The 25,842-nt window shown below is 53.8% G+C and overlaps 1 protein-coding gene and 2 long non-coding RNA genes across 4 annotated transcripts; 1 reads left to right on the top strand and 2 right to left on the bottom strand.

Annotated features, from left to right (window-relative positions):
• Nucleotides 1-1,193: 1,193 nt before the first annotated feature.
• On the bottom strand, nucleotides 1,194-7,777 carry LOC106731536 (uncharacterized). Its single transcript, XR_012898540.1, has 2 exons — nucleotides 4,227-7,777; nucleotides 1,194-1,632 (listed from the first exon to the last, which is right to left on the bottom strand). It is a non-coding gene; the product is annotated as an uncharacterized LOC106731536 (long non-coding RNA).
• LOC142823282 (uncharacterized) lies at nucleotides 3,791-11,264 on the top strand. Its single transcript, XR_012898555.1, has 2 exons — nucleotides 3,791-4,149; nucleotides 7,771-11,264. It is a non-coding gene; the product is annotated as an uncharacterized LOC142823282 (long non-coding RNA).
• On the bottom strand, nucleotides 11,166-25,367 carry LOC142823233 (uncharacterized). 2 transcript variants are annotated; one of them, XM_075913907.1, is made up of 4 exons: nucleotides 24,082-25,367; nucleotides 16,593-16,711; nucleotides 15,164-15,289; nucleotides 11,166-13,936 (listed from the first exon to the last, which is right to left on the bottom strand). In XM_075913907.1, exons 1-4 carry the CDS (start codon nucleotides 24,084-24,086, stop codon nucleotides 11,952-11,954), a joined length of 2,235 nt encoding a protein of 744 aa, XP_075770022.1. In that variant the 5' UTR covers nucleotides 24,087-25,367; the 3' UTR covers nucleotides 11,166-11,951. The 2 variants fall into 2 exon arrangements, with proteins under 2 accessions (XP_075770022.1, XP_075770023.1); XM_075913908.1 differs by having other exon boundaries at nucleotides 15,176-15,289; nucleotides 24,082-25,366.
• Nucleotides 25,368-25,842: the final 475 nt, after the last annotated feature.

Raw genomic sequence — 25,842 nt, 5'->3', positions numbered from 1 at the left:
AGCAACTGCTTTTGCACGAGATCCCGCCAGTGTAGACACAGCCTTGTAGTTTACTTTGCTCTGCCCATTTCACCATTTTCACTTGCTGTTTGTACTTAAACCCACATTTATTTACTAGCAAGCCCAGTGCAAATCATTGTTCCCTGGGAGAGCCATCAGTGTGTACATCCTCCTGTCATCATTAAAGGGGGCTTGCCAGGACGGGCTTTCAACGTGTGAAACTCTCCTGCAGTGAGAGACGGATTCCTCTGGGGCTCTGATCCCATTTGGGGCGGGAGGTTCCTGGATGCTATGCGTAGAACTGCATTATCCTCAGACCTGAAGAGACTCCGGGGATATGTAGACAGTGGGGCTATTTTGGGATACCGGAGATCCCCTGAAATAGCTACTCTGCGTCTTTTAAACACACCTATTATTTCAAAATATTTTTCGAAATAACGGGTGCTCTATTTCGGCATCCCTGTGACCCTCTTTGTATGAGGGTTAAGGGATGGCACGAAATAGCACATTATTTCAAAATTTGGCACCAAATTTCAAAATAAGCTGTTTTGAAATACAGGCAAAATAAGAGACACAATTTGGGTAGCGTAAATTGCATCTCTTATTTCGAGTTTAGGGCGCTGCGTAGATGCACTCTCAGTGTCTGAATTGCTCTTTGGGGGGACAGATGAGCTCAGCTCTGTGACTTGACTGGGGAGACCGAGACAATGTCGAGACCGCAGGAAGTAGGCCAGAAAAACTCTGACATGTCCAAGGAACACATCTGCTTTTCTGAAAAAAAAAAAAAGGTTGGAAAAGCGGACACGTTTATTCGGCATCCCTGTAAACTTCATTTTACGGGGAGGAAAGAATATCCTGAAAGAGGGTTTTTTTCCCCAAAATTTGGCCTCGCGTAGATGGGCCAAATTTGGGGAAAGCCTCTTTTAGAAGTAAATCGGAAAAAGACACGCCATTTGCATACCGCAAACTGTGTTTCTTTTTCTGATTTATCTTTGTAGCGTAGACACAGCCCAGGAGATCTGATCCAGCAGGCACGGTGGTAAGGGGCCCCAGAGAGCAAAAAAGCGAATGTCAGTAGCTTTACTGGCGCATGGAGAAAGGGACTTCTGTGACGGCACCCTGTCACACCTTGCATGGCACTAGGGGGCGCTGTGCTGCAGGGAACCCTACGATAAATACCACCAAGACGCAGATTCCAATTTGGAAGTGCGGTGGGCGTTTATTTAGGCACAGCGGGGACTAGAAGCACAAGGAGGGGTCCGTCAAGCACGATCAGTTTTCTGGCCAGCTGGCTTGACAACCTGAACTGCCTTCTTGTGCGGGTCGTACCACATCACCCAGACATGGTTGCCATTCCCGGCTCTGAATTCCAGCCACATCCCATCTGCTTGGATGATGAGCGTGGCTCTCTCCCAGAATTCGTCATCAATTCCTTGGGACTCGTCCTTCAGCTCCAAGGCTTTGCTAAAACAGGCTGCCAAACCTTCCTTCATTAGGCCCAGCTGCTCCATCTCCATCTTCTTCTTCAGGATCTCTCGGAAGGATAATGTCAGGTCCCTTGTAACCAAGCGCTCCATGCCGAGACTGAAGATGCCTCCACCACGGGCAAAGGAATTCTCCCCGTCAGGAGCCCTGAAACAAACCCATCAATGTGACGGAAGAAGTGGCCCTAACCCTAAAAAAAAGGCAAGGGCAGGACTGGGCTGGGGGGGGGGGAGGAAATGGAAATTTGGGAACATAAGAACGGCCACACTGGGTCAGGCCAAAGGCCCATCTGGCCCAGTGTCCTGTTTTACAACAATGGCCAATGCCAGGTGCCCCAGAGGGAGTGAACAGAACAGGGAATCATCAAGTGATCCCTCCCCTGTCGCCCGTTCCCAGCTTCCGACAGAGGCTAGTGACACCTTCCCTACCCATCCTGGTTAATAGCCATTGAAGGACCCTAACCTCCATGAATGTATCTAGCTATTTTTTGAACCCTGTTAAAGTCCAGGCCGTCACAACACCCTTGGGCGAGGAGTTCCGCAGGTTGACTGTGAAGAAAAATGTCCTTTTGTTTGTTTTAAACCTGCTACCTATCAAACTATCTGCAGAAGCTCCTTGCGTCTCCCAACAGACTTGATTGATTTATTCGCTAGAAGATTTCCCCAGAAGTGCTCAGTTAGGCTATGTCTACACTGCATTGTAAACTCGAAATCAGATACGCAATAAGAGCTACGCAAATTGTGTACTTATTTTGAATCTATTTCATAGAATCATAGAATACTAGGACTGGAAGGGACCTCGAGAGGTCATCGAGTCCAGTCCCCTGCCCTCATGGCTATTTCAAAATTTGGAGCTCTCTACCAGCACAGCAGTTCAAAATAAAGTGCTATTTTGAGCCATTCCTTACTCCTCGTACAAGGAGGCTTATGGCGAAAGACGCGGGGTAGCTATTTCGGGATACCTCTGGTATCCCAAAATACCTTTGATGTGTAGACATACCCTTAGGCTACGTCTACACTGGCATGATTTTCCGAAAATGCTTTTAACGGAAAACTTTTCCGTTAAAAGCATTTTCGGAAAAGCACGTCTAGATTGGCAGGATGCTTTTCCGCAAAAGCACTTTTTGCAGAAAAGCATCCGTGGCCAATCTAGACGCGATTTTCTGCAAAAAAGCCCCGATTGCCATTTTCACGATCGAGGCTCTTTTGCAGAAAACAGTACTGTGCTGTCTACACTGGCCCTTTTGAGCAAAAGTCTTCCCCGAACAGGAGCAGCATAGTATTTCCGCAAAAGCACTGATGATTTTACAGGAGATCGTCAGTGCTTTTCCGGAAATTCAAGCAGCCAGTGTAGACAGCTGGCAAGTTTTTCCGCAAAATCATTTGATTTTGCGGAAAAACTTGCCAGTCTAGACACAGCCTTACTGAAATGATTTTAAGTCTCACGATCACCTTGTCTAAAGAAGTGGGTTTTGCCCACGAAAGCTTATGATAGTATATATATACATATCCTGGAGGTCTTCCGAAATAGCTATCCCGCGTCTTAACTGCAAGCCCCTTATTTTGAAATATAACGGGCTCACTATTCTGACGTCCTTGTAAACCTCAGTCCATGGGGAACACGGGACGTTTTGGAATAGCAGGTTATTTCGAAATTTGGCCCTGTGTGGACAGCGCCAAATGAGGAAATAAACTATTTTGAAACTAACTCGAAATAAGCGACCCAATTTGCATCGCTGAAGTTGCGTAGCTTATTCCGAGCTAAGGGTGCCCTAAGGATACGTCTACACTGCAGCGTTACTTCAGAATAACTGATGTTATTTCGAAATAACAAAGAGTGCATCTACACAGCAAGCCGTTAATTCAAAATAGTGTCCAACTGGAGGACATCTTACTCCGGCTCCTGTAACCCTCATTTCACAAGTAAGGGAAGCCGGAGGAGGAGTGTTCTCCCGTTGGCTTCCTGCTGTGTAGACGGCCCCAAAAGCTGAGTTCAGCCATTTCAACTTCGCAAATGACGTTGTGTCGCTTAATTCGACTTTAGCCCTGCTGTGTAGACATGCCCTTCGGTGCCACAGGGCGACTCCTCCTTGCTTCTAACTCTTTTGTTGTTGTTGTGCTCTCTCAAATATCTAGGAGGCAAGTTGCAAACTTTTACCGGCAGATGGCTCCCTACTTCACAAAACCAGATGGGTTTCTGTTCTTCAGAGCTCTGGGGTGGGGTTGGGGAGGAGGAGGGTCAGTAGGCAGGCTGGCCCAGGGGGAGAGGAGGGGACTACCCTAGGCCTTTCTCACGGCAGCAACGCCCCCGAGGCTGGTCTCAACACAGGGGGAGAGGGAGTCCTGTCACCCCATGGTGCTGAAGGAGGAAGGCCTTGCACCACCTCCTCTGGGGCACACTGGGGGGATGATCCCCCTCCAAGTGCTACTCTAACTGGATGCAAGGCCAGGGGGAGGGGTGTTGCGATTATGGCTGGAGCTGAAGCAGGGGCCGGGCCTTCAGTAGCCCCCCCCCCCTCACTCCACCCTCTGATGACTTCCTGAGGTCTCTTCCAATCCTAATCTTCTATGATTGGAGGGCACAGAAAAAGGAGACAGGAGCAGAGGGGGCAGAATCCAGCCCAGAGGAGGGGGAATCCCCAAATCGGGGTGTGACAAAGGAAAGGTATTTTCGGGGGGGGGGGGGGGAGAACATAGGAGAGAAGCAGAAGGGTGTCGGGTGCAGGGTACAAACACACTTACCAGTTCTGCCACTGCAAGTGGGTCGGATCGGAGCAGCCTTGCAGGGAGAAATGAAACCAAATTTTCACTCGCTTAACTTTCGATTTCCTCTCTCTGTGACACGCCACAGTGGAAAGGAAAGGGAGGGGCGGGGCAGTCCCCCAGACCTTAAAAGGATGACTCTCCTCCTCTGAAAGGACTCCTGGGTTCTCTCCCCAGCTCTGGGAAGGGAGCGGGGTCTAGTGGTTAGAGCAAGAGGGCATCAGGACTCCTGGGTTCTCTCCCCAGCTCTGGGAAGGGAGCGGGGTCTAGTGGTTAGAGCAAGAGGGCATCAGGACTCCTGGGTTCTCTCCCCAGCTCTGGGAAGGGAGCGGGGTCTAGTGGTTAGAGCAAGAGGGCATCAGGACTCCTGGGTTCTCTCCCCAGCTCTGGGAAGGGGGCGGGGTCTAGTGGTTAGAGCAAGAGGGCATCAGGACTCCTGGGTTCTCTCCCCAGCTCTAGGAAGGGAGCGGGGTCTAGTGGTTAGAGCAGAACCAGGCCTCCTGGGTTCTGTTCCTTTCGGGAGGCGCTTTATCCCACACTGGGTGTTTGTGTTGGGCCTGGAGACCCGCTGGGAATGGCCGCGGGGTGAGTGTGGCTTAGTGGCAGGGGTGACATTCTGTTTGTGGGAGGCATGAGTGGGATGGATCCAGTTTTTAATGGTGTAACTGCATCTCCCATTGGCACGGCCCAACCCCCAAGTTGGCAGACTCAGCAGGGCCCACCAAGGGCAGACCCGGCCCAAAAGCCCCAGCTCCCGTCTGTCTCCTTCAGGGGATCTCAGGAGATGCAAGGCTGAAGTTCAGGGATGTCTGTCTAGGCTAGGTCAGCCCCTGATGCGAGGGCAGCCGTGTAACAGCCAGGCAAGTTCCTCTTCCCCACACAGCACCTCCTGCTGGTCCATCCCAACACTGCACCTGCAGGAATCCCTCTGCCTCCATCGTGAGGATGGGGCCTGTAGCAGGGCTTTATAAAATCACCGTCTCGAGCGCAGTGTTTCCCAATTTTATTTGGCCATGGAACCCTTTTTTTAAAGAATTTTGCGGAACCTCTAATAACAGGCTGACATATGGAGCTGAAAAAGTAGACCACAAAATAAGTAAGGATAATCATAAACAAAGGCTAAACAAGGCCATGAGATCAACATTTAGTTTAATTGCCCATATTTAAAAACATGATTTTTCTTTAAATCATAAAATGGGATTGTAATGGAATTTTCTCGCAGAATCCTTATTGTCACTTCATGGAACCCCGGGGTTCTGCGGAACACCGTTTGGGAAACGAAATACGGGCAGGAACCAAATCTTAATAACCGTCTCTGCATGTCAGCTTGGGTGTGTGCGTGGGTGACGCCCCTCGCCACCACATACCCTGTTTCTATCCTAGGGGGGTTCTTCTCCCCACACCTTCAGGGGTGGCCCAATTAGAGGCAAGCCAACAACTCAGGGCTCTCAACAACGACTTTATTATTAAAGAAATGGAAAAAATACTAAACAAACCCGAGATGGTAAATGGCTCTGCTCTCCGGCTTCCTTCTGGGGGAGAGTTTGCAACAAATTGCATGACACTAGAACCCCGAGGCTATGTCTACATGGCGGGGTTTTTCCAGGATACCAGAGATATCCTGGAAAACCCCTGCCGTGTCTGGGGAATGTGTTTCCGCTTATTTTGCAGAAGTGCAAATGCATTCTTTCGGTAGCCCTGTTTTCCTCATTCCACGAGGAAGAAAGGATCTTCCGAAAGAGGGGGATTTTCTGAACTTTGGCCCAGGGTAGAAAGGCCACATTTTGGAAAAACCTCTTCCGAAAAAAATCGGAAAAAGCTACACAAAATGCAGAAGTGTAGACCTAAACTGGGGGAGGAGGGGAATACAAATCCAAGTTCACTTTTAAAGTGGAGTAGTTCAACCTCATTAAACTCCTGTGTGGACACGCTTATGAAGACGGAAAGTGGCTTCCATTCTGGCAAAGCTTAATTCACTTCTGCAGTGAATTAAGGTAAACCTGAATTCATTCCCCTCTCACGTGCTATGAAATGAAGGTGAGAGACAAGGTTAGGACCAATAGCCAGAAAGCATGCCTTTCTCACCGACAAAAGGGGGGTCCAATAGAAAATATGACCTGACCCCCCCACATACACACTCCTGGTCTCTCTCACATCCCGGATCCAACATGGCTACTACAAATGAGGAAACAAAAGTCCCATTCGATCCCTTTATATACACAATGGTCCACTTGCCTGCTGCATTATTTCCCATGTGTTAACAATTTCCCTGTGACTTAAAGGGGGGGAAAACTAACCATCTTGGTTTGAAAACAATCCCAAGCTTTTTATTATCATTTGCCCAGGACAGTCGACCCTGACAAGACCCTTAAGCTACGTCTACACAGCAGAGATATTTCAGGATACCGACAGTCGACCCTGACAAGACCCTTAAGCTACGTCTACACAGCAGAGATATTTCAGGATACCGAAGTGTCCCGAAATAGCTACCCTGCCTCTTAGAAACACGCCTGCTATTTTGAAATATTTCTCAAAATAACAGGCATGCTATTTCACCATCCCTGCAAACCTCCTTGGTTAAGGGATGGCTTGAAATAGTATGTTATTTCGAAATAGACTCGAAATAACCCACGCAGGTTGCATAGCACAAATTGCGTAGCTTATTTTGAATTTAGGGTGCTATGGAGACACACCCTTAGAGGGAACGAGCTTTTAAAAAAACCCAATGTATCAAGTACAGGAATGTCATTGTAACAAAGGCTAGATACCAGAATGGTTCCTTTTTCCTGGGGCGTTCCGTTTGGAGCTGAGACATATTAATATCAATTGTTCTATACTCAATTGGCTTATACTATTAGCCGGTAGTAACCTATGTCCTGGCCAGATTTGATGTAAAACTTCTCCCTACTCACTTATCAAGGCAGTTATCAGATGAAGGTCGTGATCTGAGCGCCAAACATTTGCAAACGTACATCTCAAAAGGGGTTACGCATTTGAGGGATGGTCTGGCTCTTCGTCCATAGCTCTGATCCTACGTCTCGAGCACAGAGCTGAATTAACCTTTACTAGGCCCCCAAACTGTGGCCCCGCCCCAATCCACCTGTGCTCCGCCCCTAGGCCCTGCCCTTGCTCAGCCTTTTCCCCTGAGGCCCCGCCCATTGTTCACACAGAGGAAAGGGGGCAGAGAGGAATGGGCCATGCTTAGTTCCTTAGGGAGTCTTCAGTGGGTAGAGCAACTTTCCCCAGCCATGGTCGCGGGGGGTCCCTGGGACCATGCTGGGAAGCTACGTGGTAAGATGGGCCCATAAACACTTTCCTCCCCTGCCATTCTGTATTACCAGGACTATCCTTTTACTGGTGCATTCACCCTCTCCTGAGCGGAATCAATTTCTTAGCTGTGTGTCATAGCCACTATAGTGCTAAATACATAAAGGTGAGTCCCCTTTCACCAGTGCTAGAGGGGGCTGGCGGTTTTGGTCCTGAAAGAACTGAGGGATTTTTACTCATTTCCTTTCTTTCAAAGCACTGTACCAAGGGGGAAATGCAGACCCAGCGTGGCAGAGACATGTCTCAGAGCAAAGGGTGAGTTAGACCAAGGAACCCTTGCCCTCTCCTTGTGCAGGGGCTGAAATCCAGGCGTTTCAATTTCCAGTTCCCCCTGATCCAATCCACTAGCTCCGACTCCCCTCCTGGAGCCAAGAATCCTGGATCCCAGCCGCCAATGTGACTTAAACCACCAGGCCACACTCCCCTTCTCAAGCTGGGAGTCGAACCAAGACCCCTCCCCCTCCCTTACACACACTCCCTTCTAGAACCAGGACTAGAACCCAGCAGGGACAGCGGAAGGAACCACTGGCCCCGCCCCCACCTTCCGCCCGAGACCCCGCCCCTGCCCTCTGAGGCCCCGCCCCTTCTCTGCCCCCATGCCGCACCTTCCCCTGAGGCCCCACCCCCACCCTGCTCCTTTACCTTCCCCGGAGGCTCTGCTCCTACCTCAACTCTGGCCCCCAAGACCTCACCCCTCGCCCCACTCTTATCCACCCTTTCCCCCTCGGTTTCCCTTTTGGCCCTTAAAAAGCAGAAGGAGGTTGATGGACCCCAAGACCCCTGCCCATTCCAGCACTGCTGGAATCCCGCATGCTTAGTTGTGTGTCATAGACACTGTAGCGCTTAACACATAAAGGTGAGTCCCCTTTCAGTGGTGCTAGAGGAAGGCTGTGGTTTTGGCACTGGGAGAGCTGAGGAACTGCCCCCTAATGGTACACACCCCACATGAGGACACTCACAGCCCACACCACTAAGTTATAGAAGTTCTCCCAATGTGGACACACAGGCTACGTCCACACTGGCATAATTTTCCGGAAATGCTTTTAACGGAAAAGTTTTCCGTTAAAAGCATTTTTGGAAAAGCGCATCTAGATTGGCAGGACGCTTTTCCGGAAAAGCACTTTTTGTGGAAAAGCGTCCGTGGCCAATCTAGACGCGCTTTTCCGCAAAAAAGCCCCGATCGCCATCGGGGCTTTTTTGCTGAAAACAAATCTCTGCTGTTTACACTGGCCCTTTTGCGCAAAAGTTTTTCGGAAAAAGACTTTTGCCCGAACGGGAGCAGCATCGTATTTCCGCAAAAGCACCGACATTCTTACATGAGATCGTCAGTGCTTTTGCGGAAATTCAAGCGGCCAGTGTAGACAGCTGGCAAGTTTTTCCGCAAAAGCAGATGATTTGCGGAAAAACTTGCCTGTCTAGACACAGCCACACAGTGCTGGTCCAATTAGGGTGACCAGACAGCAAGTGTGAAAAACCGGGACTTTTTTTTCTGAGGGGTGGGCTTACAGCTGCATGTATAAGACAAAGCTCCTAATACCGGGACATCTGGTTACCCTAAAGCCGAGTGTGTTATAATTTATTCATATGACACCCCATCCAGCAGCTGCTAGTCACTGAAAGAAATCAAACCTCCATGGATAGTCAGATGCCTCCCATACACCCAGGGTTTTACCACCCCTGTAACCAGAGCCCACTCATTTTCAGAGATCACGTCACAGGAATCCAGTTCTTCAAAGAGGATGGAGGAAGCACAGGCCTGTGGAAAGGGATGGACTGAAACCTAGTGGAGACAGAATTACAGGCCGTGGGGGAGGAGGTGGGCGGTGTCTCAGTTCTAAAGTTAGCAATGAGAGTATTGTAGGACCAATCCGTGCTGCGACTCATACGACCCCACAGCCCCTGCCCCAGTCTAAAAGAGACAAACAGAGAGAGGGGAAACTGAGGCAGAGGACCTGGGGGGGGGAGGGGGAAATGTGTCCTGCCCGGGTCTCCTAATGTACAAGCCAGTCCCTGATCCACGAGGCCGCACCATTCTCTATTGCAACAAACCAAATACCCAAAGAAAGCAGAGTTCAGTGCTCACATTTCTAGGGGGACCGGATAGGGCAGCGTTAACCCCTTCTCTGCCAGCAGCATCTCGTTGACAGGGAGCAAGTCACAGCCACCTCCCGGTCTCTGATCCTTACCACCGCTTTTATCCTCCGGGGCTGCTTTTTGGGGGGTGAATGGAACATGGACAGTTTCGGACGGAACCCGGCCTGGTTTCAGGTCTCAGGACGGGGCATCCTCTCCCCGATTTCCTTCTCTGCTCCCCTCAGAGCCATCCCCGACGGGCTCCAGGGTCATCTCCCCTTTCCTCCTTCTGCGGTGGCCTCCTGGCCCTTCTCACGCTCCAGCCGGCAGCACACTCCTCCGAGAGGTCCCTGCGTCTCCCCCGTGCATCAAGTTACCAATTCTCAGTCCCCTGGTCCCCAAGAGTAAACCTGGCGGTGTCCCCATCTGATCCACCGGGTGACTGTTCATTCCTGGTCCCCCACTGTGCCCATCCACAAGGTGGGAGCTGTGAAATCAAAGCTTTACATCCAAATGTGGCGGCCGCTCATGCTTGGTTCAATGTCCCTGGTTCAATCCAGGAGTTTCAACCAGCTCCCGCCTCCTTCCTTCTCCCCCTTTCCCTCTTGACCACCTCAGGAAACATCCGAAGGGGCCGGGTCCAGCTTCCTTTCCCCCATTTCAGCCTCCGTCTCTCAAACTTGACTCGCAATATCGGCTCCAGTGAAAATCCTGGAGTCTGCTTTGAAATGATCCCTGACACAGCGGTTCTACTCATGGCTCGGACACAGGGGACCGTAGAAAATGTGGTGTTCTGGCTACTGGGGAATGGTATAAAGGCGACACTCAGGCGAAAGGGGAATGATATAAATGTGACACTTGGGCTAGGGGGAACCATATAAATGCAACGTTTCGGCCAATAGGGAACAGTATAAATGGGACACTTCGGCCAATGGAGAATCTTATAAAAGCAAAACTTGGGCTACAGGGGAAGGGTATCAATGGGACACCCAGGTTAATGGGATGCGTGTGATACTCGGGTTAATGGGTAGGGTTGCCAGGTGTCTGGTTTTGAACCGGACAGTCCGGTATTTGAGGATTCTGTCTGGGAAACAAATTGAGAAAATACCGGACATATAAAATGTCCGGTATTTTCTAATTAGGTACGTTTATTATTATTATTAGAAGTATCAGGACGTAGTTGCGAGCTGCCTGGCTGGTCGACATGCTCATACGCGAGGGGTGGGGCCGGGACGGGAGGGAATCCCCGGGTCCAGACTCGCTTGTGCTTCGCCAGGACCATGCGTGGGACGGGCAACGCCCCAGGATCTGTGTGTACGCGGGTCAGTCCTGCTCCCCGCTGGCTGAGACTCTCCCACCACTCTCCCTCCTCCGGTCAGCCCCGCTCCCCCCAACTCCGTCCTGGCCAGCTCTGCTTCCCGCTGGCTGGTTCCCCCCACCCCATCTCCCCCGGCCAGCCTCGCTGCCCCTGATCAGCCCGGCTTCCCACCGGCTGGTTCTCCTCCCTCCCCACCTCCCCCATCTGAGATCAAGTGTGTCCGGTATTATTTTTTGAAGCCACCTGGTAACCCTACTAATGGGTGACAATGTAAATGTGGCACCCATCCCCGATTGCTCTGGCGACTCAGAGCCCTTTGCCTGTTGAGCACTTGCAGGAAACCATCTCAAAATGCACCCTTCTCCTGCAGCAGTGAGTCCCACAGGTCCGTTCTGCCTCACATCGGCAGGGGTTCTCCTTTTTTGACCTTTGTGGCTTAGTCCCTCTCTCCTCTGGAGCCTCCCCGCTTTCACCCAGCGTCGCCTCTGAGACCACCGCTGGGCCTTGGGTTGTTTCCCTCTCGAGTCTCTGTTTCATCCTCTCGCTGAACCACGGAGGAGCGGGTGAGGGCCCCGACGCTTGCCGGGGGGAGGGGAAATAGAGACAAGGGTGGGGGAGGGAGTTTCTGAGTGTGGACGTCAGCGGCTGACGGGGGGAATGGAAAGTGGCAGCACCTCCCATCTCTCTCCCTTCCCCTGTCACTTCCCATCCCACTTGAGGACAACTCTCCAAGATCACTCATCAGCCTCAGCCGAACCCACGCGACAGAGGAGCATCATCCTCGGTGAGCATGCGGATTGGATTTCTCAGCCGCGGACGATTCTCCGACGCCCAATACGGGTGGAACTCAAAGGGTCTCTTCTCCCAGGTGAACTCTTGTCCCTGGCAGATTCCTTCCCCCTCAGCCGAGCCTTTGGCAGGAGGGTTCTGGGCTTGGTTTCCTTGTTGTCTCATGAGGGTCCCGCCCCGGTGTCCGGGTTCCTCCTTTACTCAGCCCCGGGGCAGGAGGGTTTCTCTCTGGGATGGTTCCGCTGGTGCCGGTAGAGGTGGGAGCTGCGCCCGAAGCATTTCCCGCAGTCAGCGCACTGGAAAGGTTTTTCGCCGGTGTGCACGCGCCGGTGCCGCTCCCAGTGGGAGCTCCAAGCAAACCCCTTCCCGCAGTCGGTACAGTGGAAGGGTTTCCCGCCCGCAGCGTGGAGCCGCCGGTGCCGAGCCAGCGCTGGTGCCTGGCTGAAGCTTTTCCCGCAATCCCCGCACCGGTGGGGTTTCTCCGCCGCATGGGAAGGCCGATGCTGGTCAAGGTCGGCGAGGCAGTGGAAACTTTTCCCACAGTCGCCGCAGCGGTGGGACACCTCCTCTCCGCCCTCCCGGGGCGTGGCCAGTGCCGGACGGTCCCTGCAGCTCTTCCGCCGGGCTGCGTGCACCTGCTTGTGTTTCGCCAGCTGGGCGCGCTGGCTGATGGCCTCCCCGCAGGCATCAGGCCGCTCGCCGGTGTGGACGCGCCGGTGCCGCTCCAGGTGGGAGCTCCAGGAGAAGCCCTTCCCGCAGTCCCCGCACCGGAAGGGTCGGTCACCCTGGCGGTGCTGACCCGCCATGTGAAGGAGGCGCCGGTGCCTCTCCAGCTGGGAGGCTCGAGGGAAGTTTTTCCCACAGTCGGGGCAGGGGTGCCGGGAGTTCTCCTGGGCTGAGCTCCCCGCACCCTCCGGCTGTCTCTCTAAGTGGTTCTTCTGGTGTCTCACCAGTGCTGGGCTCCGTGCGAAGCTTTTCCCACACGCGCCGCACGTGTAGGGCCTTGCTGCCGCCGGGCGATTGGCAGCCCGGCGGCGTCTCTCCCCGGCCGCGTGGCACGCCCGGTGTTTGGCCAGCGCCGAGCTGTCCCCAAAGCTCTTCCCGCAGTCCGAGCAGGCGTACGGCTTCTCGCCCGTGTGCACCCGCTTGTGTTTCACCAGGTGGGCGCTCTGGCTGAAGGCCTCCCCGCACTCCCCGCAGGCGTGAGGCCGCTCGCCGGTGTGGACGCGCCGGTGCCGCTCCAGGTGGGAGCTCCAGGCGAAGCCCTTCCCGCAGTCCCCGCACCGGAAGGGTTTCTCGCCCCGGTGGCTCCGGCGGTGCCGGGCCAGGGCGGCGCTGCGGGGGAAGCTCTCCCCGCACTCGGGGCAGCGGTGCGGCTGCTGGGGGGCAGCGTGGGCCCGCCGGTGCTTGAGGAAGAAGGTGCTGCTGTTGAAGGCCTTGCCGCAGTCCGGGCACTCCAAGGGCTTCCCGCCGGCGTGGGCCCGCTGGTGCCGGTAGAGGTGGGAGCTGCGCCCGAAGCACTTCCCGCAGTCGGCGCACTGGAAGGGCCGCTCGCCCGTGTGCAGCCGCCGGTGCCGGGCGTAGTGCGAGCTCCAGTCGAAGCCCTTCCCGCAGTCGGAGCACTGGAAGGGCTTGATCCCGGTGTGGAGGCGCAGGTGGGTGGCCAGGTGGGAGCTGACCCGGAAGCGCTCCCCGCACTCGGCGCAGCGGTACCGCTTCCCGCCGGGGGCCTGGGGCCGGCGCCGCGGGCTGGGCTCCTGCCCGGCGTGGGATCTCTGGTGGGCCAGCAGGGCAGCTCTCTCGATGAAGCTCTCCTCGCAGGCCGGGCACGGGTAGGAGCCCGGCGGCGTGTGGGATTTCTGATGGGTCAGGAGAGCGGAGCGCGCCGTGAAGTTCTCCCCGCACTCCGGGCACGGATGGGGCTCATCTCCCGTGCCACCCTCCACCTCGAGCCCGGCTTCCGGGCCCCCACCCCGGCGGCCTCTCCGGTGGGCTGCCGCCTCCCGGGCCTTATTGAGACATCCGTTGACGGGAGCATCTCTGCCTCGTCTCTTCCCCGCCGGGCCTCTGGACCTGCCGGCTTTGCCTCCTTGGCGGGACCCCTGGCCCCGGCCGCTTCCTGAGGAGGCTGTCTCGGGATCTCCTTGCCGAGGTGCCTTGTCCTCGGTCCCGCTCGCTGTCCCTGGTAAGGAGAGAGTCCAGCCGTTAGCCGTGCCATGTGCCTGGGGAAAGGGGAAGGTAAGCGGTCCTTGAGTGGAAGCCACAAAGGATGGTTCCTTCTGGCCTCACACCAAGAACGAAATCTGGAGCCAAATCCCCTCCTCCCACCCCCGCCCCCAAGTCCTTCCCGAGAGAGGAGAAAAGAGGGGACCCATCCTGCTTCCCCCTCCTGCCTCAGCAAGTAGAGAGTAGGCAGGGGGGCCAAGCAGAGACAGCGCCCTCCGCCACAAGATGACTGGAGGGCCACGGTCTTTGTTGGTCGAGATCCCCTGCTCACACCAGCCTCTCTCCACCTCCAATGCAACCCTACCTCCCCCTACCTCCATTCCCACCCTTCCAAGGGCTCCGTGTGCCCCCCTTTCCCTGTGCCGGGAATGCCCGGAGAAGCCCCCGGGGGCCATTGGGAAGATGGACTTGGACTTTTCAGCTTAGGAAAGAGGAGACTAAGGGGGGATGGAAAATCCTGACAGGTGTGGAGAAAGTGACTAAGGACAATGATTGACTTGTTCCCACAATATAAGAGCGAGGGGGTCACCCAATGAAATGAACAGGCAGCAGGTTTAAAACAAAACAAAAGGACGGTTTTTCTTCACTCAGCGCCCAGGCAACTTCCGGAATTCGTTCCCAGAGGATGTGGTGAAGGCTAGAACTTTGACAGGGCTCCAAAAAGAGCGCGAGAGATGCGTGGAGGTTAGGTCCATCAGTGGCTATTAGCCAGGAGGGTAGGGACGGTGTCCCGAGTCTCTGTGTCTCTGGAAATGGGTGACAGGAGAGGGATCCCTGTTCTGTTCCCTCCCTCTGGGGCACCTGGCCTTGGCTACTGTCAGCAGACAGGACCCTGGGCGAGATGTGGCCGGTTGTAGGTTCTTATGGGCAGAGAAGAGCCCAGGCAGTGATGCTAGAAGGGGCCACGGCAGCGTCAAACCAGCAGCTCTATGTACAGAGAACTCCAGTGGGGCTGGTAGTTTCTCAGGAGGCTCCATGTGTCCTTCCTCCGCCCTCCCCTTCTCCCCCCGCCAAGTCACACCCCCTCCCCCTTTTCCGTGGGTCTGATTTTCAGGTTCTGGCCACGCGTGCTGGGAGCCGGGTCCTGGAACTTTGGGGCCCCGAGATGCTGTGGCGCAACTGGGAGGGGGGGCCCACGGGACTTCTTTGGGGAAACCCAGCTCCTGACGACAGGTTGCCTCACCTGTTGCCTCACCTGGCCTAGCGCCTCTCGGGGAGTCCCCTGCCCCGGAGGCCTGCAGACCCGGGACCCACGGCTCTTCCCCGTGCTCCAGCCGGGAGATCACGTCCGGTTTCGGGATGGGATATTCTGCACACGGGGAGGGGGACACAACAGGGGAGAGATCAGGGTTTGTCAAGCCATTTGCCGGGCGGCCGCCGTAACACGCAGCATCAGCCACCTTCCGTCCCATCACACTCCCCCCGGTCTGTCTCTCCTGGTACTGTCTCACCAGCTGGGCCTGGGGTGGTGTGTGTGCTTGTCTCTCTCTATTGGCTAGCCCTGGTACTACTATTACTGGGCTGACCCCCTCAGGACTTTGCCGGGCATCTGGGCAGCAGGCTTAATTTGGCTCCAAGGCCATATGCAGCACCTGGAGTCAGCAAGCAGTATGGGGGGGGGGGGGGGGGGGAATCTGAGCTCCAGGCTTTCAGGACATAGTTAAAGAGAAGGGGGGATTTGTCCTGGGAACTCAGGAGACCCAGAGCCAGTCACTGCTGGTGGCCTTGTTTGAAGATGGCAGAGTTCCAGACGCTCAGAGGTTCTGCTATAAAGCATCTGTCACTGCTGTGTGTGTGTTACTGGGCCCCATTGGATCGGGCACTGCATAGACACAGCGAGAGACAGGCCCTGCCCCAGCTGAGATCAGGGCCCCGTTGTGCCGGGCGCTGCCCAGACACACAGCGAGAGACGGTCTCTGACTCCAAGTTTAGTTTGCAAAATAAACTGACAGGCTTATGATGGCTGCTTTACAGATAGGGAAACTGAGGCCGGAGGAATGTAGTGACTTGCCCGTGGCCGCACAGGGAGGCTGCGGCCGAGCTGGGAACATACCGGGTGCTTGTCAATCCCAGCCCAAAGCCCTACCCGCTAGTTCAACCCATTTCTCTAATCTGCGCATTCCCGCTGTGGTTCTGTGCAAGCTGGCGGAGTCGGGAAGCGCTGGTAACGGAACCTGCTTCTCCTTGCAAACCAAAGCCCAGCCTAGGAACTGCAGTGCCAACAAACAACTGTGACTCCAGCGTTAGGACACAGATTTTCAGGCCTGCCCATTAAGCCTATAGAAGGACAAAGACTCAGTATCACAGTCTACCCGTCCAAGACCTTGTGTGTGGCACATTCAAAGCTAGCAAGGAAGGTCCATTCCAAACCAGTCATTGAAATAAGGCTCATTCCAACCATGCAGGGCTGTCTGAAAGGCCATCCAATCTAGGGATGTTACATTTCGATCAATTGGCTAATCGAACGCAATATGCATCGACTACTCGGTTAGCCCATCAGGGAACCTCTGCCTTTGAAGTGTAGCATCAGCCCGAGGAAGCTGCTGCGGGAAGCCCGGGGCAACCTCGGGGCTGGTCTATCTCCCGCGAACCAGCAGCCTACGGTTCCTTACTGAGGGACATCAGGGTCTCGTAGCTCTCCTGCATGACATCTCTGTACAGCGCCCTCTGCCGAGGATCTAGGAAGACCCACTTCTCCATGGGGAAACCGCAGCTGGCTCCGTTCAAGCACCTGGAAGAATGAAAGAGCCCGGCTCAGCGCCTGCTGATCCCGGCCTCCCCCCAAATCCCATACACCGTTACGGGCTTCTTATGTCCCAGGTTTGCCTCCTCGTCCTTAACAAAACCGGGTGCTTTGGGGGGGCTGCTCCTCATTTTGCAGAAAGGGAAATTTCACCCCCTCGTCTGGCTTTTGCCTCAGGTAAGTCCCAGGAAGTTTGCCCCCACAACTGTAGGATCAGTCTCCCTGCGCAATTGAGCAGGGAGACTGAGGAAGCTGCAGAAGGGCCCGGAGTGCATATTGCACCCCGATCCCCTTACCCCAGGCTTGCACCCCACAGGTGGCGTGGGCCAGGCTGGGAAAACGCCCCGTCACTTTATCACGATGCAAACCCAGCAGCCCTCACTCCCCCCCGGGACCTGGGTAGCTGAACCAAACGCCAGCCAAGCGTAGGATCTAAGGGTCCGCTTTGGGGGTCTGCCCCGGACACTGTCCCCCAGGGCAGTGCCACCCCAGCCGGTGGTAGGGTTGCCAGGTGTCTGGTTTTGAACCAGACAGTCCAGTATTTGAGCTTTCTGTTCAGGAAACCAATTGAGAAAATAGAACTGTCCTGTATTGTCTAACTAAGATGGAATGTCGATTGTGATGTCATGTCAAGTGTGTCTGGTATTGTCTAAGATGGAATGTTGATTGTCATGTCAGGTGTGTCTGGTATTGTCTAACTAAGATGGAGTGTCGATTGTGATGTCATGTCAAGTATGTCTGGTATTGTCTAAGATGGAATGTCGATTGTGATGTCATGTCAAGTGCGTCTGGTATTGTCTAAGATGGAATGTTGATTGTCATGTCAGGTGTGTCTGGTATTGTCTAACTAAGATGGAGTGTCGATTGTGATGTCATGTCAAGTGTGTCTGGTATTGTCTAAGATGGAATGTTGATTGTCATGTCAGGTGTGTCTGGTATTGTCTAACTAAGATGGAGTGTCGATTGTGATGTCATGTCAAGTGCGTCTGGTATTGTCTAAGATGGAATGTTGATTGTCATGTCATGTCAGGTGTGTCTGGTATTGTCTAACTAAGATGGAGTGTCGATTGTGATGTCATGTCAAGTGCGTCTGGTATTGTCTAAGATGGAATGTTGATTGTCATGTCAGGTGTGTCTGGTATTGTCTAACTAAGATGGAGTGTCGATTGTGATGTCATGTCAAGTGTGTCTGGTATTGTCTAAGATGGAATGTCGATTGTGATGTCATGTCAAGTGTGTCTGGTATTGTCTAAGATGGAATGTCGATTGTGATGTCATGTCAGGTGTGTCTGGTATTGTCTAACTAAGACGGAATGCCGATTGTGAAGTCATGGCAAGTGTGTCTGGTATTGTCTAAGATGGAATGTTGATTGTGATGTCATGTCAGGTGTGTCTGGTATTGTCTAACTAAGACGGAATGCCGATTGTGAAGTCATGGCAAGTGTGTCTGGTATTGTCTAAGATGGAATGTCGATTGTGATGTCATGTCAGGTGTGTCTGGTATTGTCTAACTAAGACGGAATGCCGATTGTGAAGTCATGGCAAGTGTGTCTGGTATTGTCTAAGATGGAATGTTGATTGTGATGTCATGTCAAGTGTGTCTGGTATTGTCTAAGATGGAATGTTGATTGTCATGTCATGTCAGGTGTGTCTGGTATTGTCTAACTAAGATGGAGTGTCGATTGTGATGTCATGTCAAGTGTGTCTGGTATTGTCTAAGATGGAATGTCGATTGTGATGTCATGTCAAGTGCGTCTGGTATTGTCTAAGATGGAATGTCGATTGTGATGTCATGTCAGGTGTGTCTGGTATTGTCTAACTAAGACGGAATGCCGATTGTGAAGTCATGGCAAGTGTGTCTGGTATTGTCTAAGATGGAATGTTGATTGTCATGTCAGGTGTGTCTGGTATTGTCTAACTAAGATGGAGTGTCGATTGTGAAGTCATGGCAAGTGTGTCTGGTATTTTTGTTGAAACCATCTGGCAACCCTATCTGGCGGTGCCTTGGCATGGGGCAATCCCTAGCTGCCCCCTTTACTCCCCGGAAAGCCCATGTTGCCCCCCCCCCCAAAAAAAAAGCTCTGCCAAGCCCCAGGGTTGCCTGTTATCCTGTCCTGACAGGGCCAGATCTCCTGGGGGCCAGGCCAACATCCCCCACTGATGTCACAGGCGCTTGGCTTCAATCCTGAGCGGAGGAGCGTAGGGAGCCCAGAGCTGCAGGAATGGGGGGGGGGGGGGGTGCAGGGATGTATCCGGGCAGGGCTGGGAGCCTCCCTCCCCGCTTACTGCCCCTTCCAATTTCTCCTCCCCGCTCTCTTGGGAGAATGGGGGGGGGGAGATCGGGGGCCACAGCAGATCCCGGGGAGCAGAGACAGGGGGAGCTGGGGGGGGGGGAGGTTAGCGGTTCCCACGCCGGCCAGGCTCTGCTCCAGCGCCCTCCCCCCCGCGGGGCTCCGGGTACCTGCGGGCTGCGGCGAGCGCTCCCCAGCCGGCCCGGGCGCGCAGGGAGCGGGGCTGGCCGGGCGCTGCGGAAGCCGCCGCTGCTAACCTGGGAAGTTCAGCCCCCTGGATCCGCTCTCGTAGGAGAGGCGGGGGGCCGGGCCAGAGCCCTGCAGGCGGCCAGCCCCGAGCAGGGCCCTCTAGTGGGGACAGCCCCGGACAGACAGGCGCCCCCCTCCCCTCCCCAGCTTCTTCCCACGCCCCCCCCCCCCCCAGCTTCTTCCCACGCTCCCGCCCCCAGCTTCTTCCCACGCTCCCGCCCCCGGCTCCAAGCGGTTCCCAGCATGGGCAGTTTGGCTCCTTGGCTTGACGCCCCCCCCCCCCACACATAGATCCGGGAACTCGAGGGGCTGCAGCTCCCCCCTCCCCCCGCCGCTTCTGCACCCTGCTGGGACTTGGGGCTGGGGGGGGGGGTTGCCGGGGTCAAGAATGGGGGCCGGGGGGGAGGAAGGGCTCAGGGCAGACGGCTGGAGTGTGGGGAGTCGGGGCAGAGAGCTGGGAGTGGGGGGGGGGAGCTCAGGGCAGGGAGATGTGGGGGGGTGCAGGAGTCAGTGGGGGGTATGAGGGACTCGGCAAGGCACTGGGGGAGTCAAGGCAGGGGGTTGGGGTGCATGAGGGGCTCAGGGAAGAGGGGTGCAGTTTGTGGGAGTCCAGGGGACGTGGGGGTCCGAGAGTCAGGTTTGGGGGGTATGAGGGACTCGGGGCAGGGAGCTGGGAGTGTGGGGGGCTCAGAGCAGGAGGATCTGGGGTGCAGGAATCAGTGGGAGGTATGAGGGACTCAGAGCAGAGGGCTGGGAATGTGGGGGGCTCAGAGCAGGAGGATATGGGGGTACAGGAGCCAGTGGGGGGCATGAGGGACTCAGAGCAGGGGGCTGGGAATGTGGAGGGTATAAGAGCAGGAGGGTATGGGGGTGCAGGAGTCAATGGGGGTATGAGGGACTCAGAGCAGGGGGATATGGGTGTACAGGAGTCAGGGTTGGGGGTAAGAGGAAGGGCTCAGGGCGGAAGGCTGGGGTGTGCGGATTCAGGGTTGGGAACATGGGTGGCTCAGAGTGGGGGGGGGGGGTAGGGTGCAGGACTCAGCTGCCAATCCCGTGCCCGGTACTCCTAGCCCCGCACCAGGGGTCCTGTCCGCAGGACACACACCCAGGGCTCTGTTCACTGCCACTAGACCCATGCCTGGAGCTCTGTTCTCAGCCCCACTGTGCCCGGCGCGCTCCTCCTAGCCTCATTCCCAGGAGGCTCAGCGCCTGGCAGCCACCTGCCCCAGGCCCAGGGCCCTGTCTACAGGAGGGATGTCAAATCCCATTTAATTTGCTAAATTAAATTTGACCCATTGAGTGATTAAATGGGGGCAGGTGGGGGCGGGGCTGCTCCAACCCAGCTGCTTCTGGCTCCACATGGGGTCCGCAGAGCCAGCAGCCCTCCGCCTGCGACGAGCCGTGGGTGGAAAAGGGGCTTTGCTCCGCTCAGGGTGATGTTTACTGGGTAACCAGTGAAGTAGTTACCCATTAACGTCCCTAGTTTATGGTCCTGTACATGGTATCCTTGGCCCCACAGGCTTTATTCTGGGGGCTCTGCTCTTGGCCCCATATGCGGGGTGCCGGCCACTGTTCCCTGTAACCTGGGTGCTTGTGCGACTGCTCAGGAAAGAGTCAAATGCTGACCAGCTGATTAGCAGACTACCCCCAGCTAGGTTTGCATTTCTCCCGGTGGTGCACATTCACACAGGCCTTGGTGCACATAAAATTATTCCACACACGGATGGAAAAGATACGAGGGAACCTTGATTCTAGCCTTGGCTCCCTTACCCCTGCCTGTGTCCCCCACCCAGAGTCCTGGCCCTGCTCTAGTATTGGTGGATGGAGGGGTATGGACAGGAGTAAGGGGGGAAGGGTTAAAAAGTTGGGGACCACTGGCTTTCAACACCCCCTGTTGTAAAAAATGTTCCAACCACTAAGGACACCCGCTGTACATATTGTTCTGCCCTTCCCCGTAAGCAGGACAAAAAGATCCCTGAGGACTTTTCCTGACTACTCCTTCTACGCCAACATCCAGGCACCCCCGGATCCTGCGTAATGTGAGAAACTGCCAGAGAGGTGGCCGCTAATTCCCCAGTTGACCTAGCTTGAGGTAACAGCATCACTGGGCCACTTCCCTGAGTCAAAACAAACAGGGGTGTGATCCATCGGAATTAGAAACCAAGAACAACCCACGTTGGCCAAGCCTTCTTTGGGCAATGTGATGCCCAAACCACCCAAAGCGGCTACAATCATTACACGCCAGTCAGATCTGGCTATGGGTCTGTTGATGCTACAGCCCCCCTGTCAGCCGACGGTCAGGGCAGTGTGTGTGTGTGTGTGGGTGTGTGTGTGTGGGTGTGTGTGTGTTACCGAGAAAAGGTTTAACGTCCGTAACTTTACCACTAGGACCGGGGTCCCGTCGCGGAGGGCAGCCAACAGGCTGACAGACACCCCAGAGTTTACAGGAAGAGCTTATCACATCTCAGATTTCAGCTGCTAGGATACAGGGTCCCTGCACAGCGGGCAGTCTAGGGAAGACTGAGAGATGCCGCAACGGATTTGTCACCTGGGAGTGACACGATCCAAAACGCCCAAGCTCTTCCTATACCTGTCCCTTATGACCGGCTGAAGTTCTTTTAAATTGTGCTTGGTTCTGTTACAGCAACTGAAGGAGTCCGGTTAAAGCTTAAACAGTTCGAACTAGGAGGGTAATGTAGGCATACCGCACTTGCAAATGAAGCCCGGGATTTGAATTTCCCGGGCTTCATTTGCATAAGCGGGGCGCCGTGAAATGAGGAGTAACGATAGTTCGAACTAGGAAGCCTAGTTCGAACTACCTAGTTCGTGCCCCGTGTAGCCGCGCTGCACGGGGTTCGAACCAGCGGGGTTTTAAAAATGGCGGCGCCCCGCTTATGCAAATGAAGCCCGGGAAATTCAAATCCCGGGCTTCATTTGCAAGTGCGGTATGCCTACATTACCCCGCTAGTTCGAACTAGCGGGGTAGTGTAGACATACCCAGGTTTATTAAAGAAGCTTATAAATCATATGGTTACAATGGCTATTGCTCTATTTCTTAACTGCTAGCAAATACAGATCTTAAAAATGGTTATAAAGAAAATAAAGAGAGAAAATAGAAATAATGGTACCAAGTGACAGCTTAATCTTTAAAGAGCTCTAAGTCTATGTGTACACTTAAGACAAAGGACACATCCCGGTACAATTTTTACCCCCTTCTGTGCCTCTCGACTCCAGCGGGTCAAGCCAGGGCTGGTCCCTCAATTCCTAGGAAAGACGAATACGAGGTGGGCATCCCCATGGAACCTCGGGAGGTCAAACACCTAATCCGACTAGCAGGTAGATGGTAGATTGACACTCAAAGTGAGTGCGCTGCTGGACCCGTCTTTTTACCCATGGGGTCACGTATTTCTCTTTCTTATCTGTCATGCCAAATGGTGCTGGTCTGTCTTTTGTGACACCAGTTCTTACAAGGGAGTTGTGAACTTAATTTACACTTGTAAGAGAGATAACTACATTGGAAGTACTGGGCATTCTTTTCTCAGTGGGATAGTGGAAGAAATGTAGCCGTGTTAGTCTGGTGCAGCTGAAAGAAAAAACAGGACTGTGTAGCACTTTAAAGGCTAACAAGATGGTTTAATAGGTGATGAGGAAGTGGGTCTGGCCCACGAAAGCTCATCACCTATTAAACCATCTTGTTAGTCTTTAAAGTGCTACACAGTCCTGGTTTTTTTTCTCAGTGGGAGATTCCTCTCCCAGGGACGTCTGTGTGTGATCGTATCAACATGGGTGCCAGCCAGGGCAGTTCCGGCAGCCTCGAGGTCAGCTTATTGCCTTAATCGTTCTCTCCTCATATCTATATTTTCAGCTTACTCAGGGTCAGAGAAGCCCGCATATCCTGATCTCGCATCAAAGCAGATCAAAGCTTAATGGCTATGCTGATTTTTATTGCTCCTTCTCTGCCCTGTATACAGACATCTCAGAGATTGATGCGATGGGGCGGGGAGGGGGGTTGTCTGGCTACATTCCACCCCCTGATACGACACACCACGTCCCGGAAATGCAAGATGGTGGTTTGCCAGCACCTCTTGTCCACCTTGGAGGAATCTAAAAGTACCCAGTGGCCTGATTAGAGGGTTCAGGATCTAGGACTTGACTAGGGTCCTTTCCTAGTGCTGTATATCGAATGTGAACACAAGAGATAGCTACATTAACTAGGCATTGCACAATACATAGGGTTGGGCAGAAAAGGAGTACAGCAATCAAAACAATTAAAACAGTGGTCATAACAGAGTGTAGGAAAGGAGTTAAGGAAAGTTCTAGCTGTTGGCTAACCAATTTAGCCATGAGTTGTTTACATTCATAGGGTATGTCTACACTACCCTCCTAGTTCGAACTAGGAGGGTAATGTATGCATACCGCACTTGCTAATGAAGCCCGGGATTTGTATTTCCCGGGCTTCATTAGCATAAGCGGGGAGCCGCCATTTTTAAATCCCCGCTGCTTCGAACCCCGTGCAGCGCGGCTACACGGGGCTCGAACTAGGTAGTTCGGACTAGGGTGCCTATTCCGAACTACCGGTACACCTCGTTTCACGAGGAGTAACGGTAGTTCGGAATAGGAACCTAGTCCGAACTACCTAGTTCGAGCCCCGTGTAGCCGCGCTGCAAGGGGTTCGAAGCAGCGGGGATTTAAAAATGGCGGCTCCCCGCTTATGCTAATGAAGCCCGGGAAATTCAAATCCCGGGCTTCATTAGCAAGTGCGGTATGCATACATTACCGGGGTAGTGTAGACATACCCTTAGTTACAGCATGTCTTACCCCATACCGTTCGTTGCCACTTCCCTTGTCTCCCCCCAGAGTTATTTAGAGGATTGTGGTAGTCGCTGTCATCAAACCACACTGGTCCCCATCGGAAGATGTCACACTTGTTCCACCAGTCATTTGGGCTGAGAGGGATGAACTCGATTCCCGGTCCAGTAGAGGAGTCAAGTAAGGTGTTCTGGTACAGCAGTAACAGTTGGGATGAGGAAGAAGACCATGGCGAGTTGGAGGACCATGTCTTGCTTCAGCTTAGGGGTTTTTTCTTCATAATTCAGTCTATAACTAACAACAGCGATTGCAAGCGCTATAACAGCAAGCGGTATATATGTCCAAAAGATCATGGTGGTTACCCGGATCCACACCAGCATTGGAAGGGATTCATCCCACTGAAGCACTATTCAGGGCTATTGCCTCAGTTTCCTGGAATAAACCATAAGGTTCTCCGGTCTTGGATACAATCCAAGCCTCAGTAATGGTTATTGGTGTCAGCCCAGTGTCTGCAGTGACTCCTTTTCCTTTAGAGGAGTGCAGTACGTGGGTTTGCGTTCCCAAACTGGGGTGTTGGGACAAGGGCTATTAAGCGGTTTAGTCCCATGACTGTAGATAATCCTGTTGCCACTCGAGTCAGGTAAGCAAACCCAACTCCTGAAACAATTCCACTCCAGTTAAAACATACTTTCACCCTTGCTTACTGGCGGGTATTGGACCAATATAATCTACTTGCCAGGTTGCCCATAGTACTTTTCCATCTCTTCGTCTGGCAAACTGTTGTCCTTCTGTTATATGTTTCCTGAGTTCAGCACATAGGGTGCAAGCTTGTACCAGATCTCTGGCTTGTTGGTGGGTGATAGGCCACCCCTGGCATGTGCCTGCCGCACCAGCTCATCGCTTCCTGTGTGTCCCAAGGTTTCACGTAGCCAAATGTACAGGCATTCCCAATCCACCTGGGCAGCAAAAATTTGTGCTGCTGCATCTGCTAGGTTATTTAGCCGTGCAGTCGGGGTGTTATTCTTTTGGTGAGCTGCCACATATGCTCAATGCATGTTGGGTTGCATGCTGGTATATCCATTTCCAATATTTCAATCTCCAAACAGGCTTTCCTCCTATTTTCCGGTTATTATTCTTTCAGTTAGTTATCCACTGGGTGGCTCCAGCCCATACAGCATAGGAGTCAGTGTAGATGGTACTGGCACCTGCCTCACAAGCTAGTTTGATTGCTGCCAGCTCTGCAAGCTGAGCTGTTCCCTCTGGCTGTGTCTACACTGGCCCCTTCTTCGGAATAGCCATGCTAATTTAGAACTTTGGAATAGGGAAATGCGCGGGGGATTTAAATATCCCCCACAGGATTTAAATAAACATGGCCGCTGCTTTTTTTCCGGCTTGGGGAAAAGCCGGAAAAGAGCGTCCAGACTGGCGCGATCCTCCGGAATAAAGCCCTTGAAAGTAGGAATAAGAGATCCTCCGGAATAGGGCTTTATTCCGGAGGATCGCACCAGTCTGGACGCTCTTTTCTGGCTTTTCCTCAAGCCGGAAAAAAAGTGGCGGCCATGTTTATTTAAATCCCGCGGGGGATATTTAAATCCCCCGCGCATTTCCCTATTCCAAAGTTCTAAATTAGCATGGCTATTCCGAAGAAGGGGCCAGTGTAGACACAGCCTCTATGTTTGTGGTCAGGGGTGCAGCGGATGTGTCTGCTGAGACTGCCGCAGCCTTCCCTGTCCACTTTCCTTTGAAATAGCCAGGCAGCCTGTATTCACA

The sequence above is a fragment of the Pelodiscus sinensis genome, chromosome 32 (assembly GCF_049634645.1).
Source record: "Pelodiscus sinensis isolate JC-2024 chromosome 32, ASM4963464v1, whole genome shotgun sequence".
Classification (NCBI taxonomy): domain Eukaryota; kingdom Metazoa; phylum Chordata; order Testudines; family Trionychidae; genus Pelodiscus; species Pelodiscus sinensis.
Note: the sequence above shows the minus strand (reverse complement) of the source record. Positions and strands in the feature narration are given on the sequence as shown.

Coding starts and splice junctions, on each gene's coding strand:
- LOC142823233 (XM_075913907.1), bottom strand. Junction 15,290..16,592: donor CGAGACCCTGATGTCCCTCA/GTAAGGAACCGT, acceptor CCCCGTGTGCAG/AATATCCCATCCCGAAACCG. Junction 13,937..15,163: donor TAGGCCAGGTGAGGCAACAG/GTGAGGCAACCT, acceptor TCTCCTTACCAG/GGACAGCGAGCGGGACCGAG.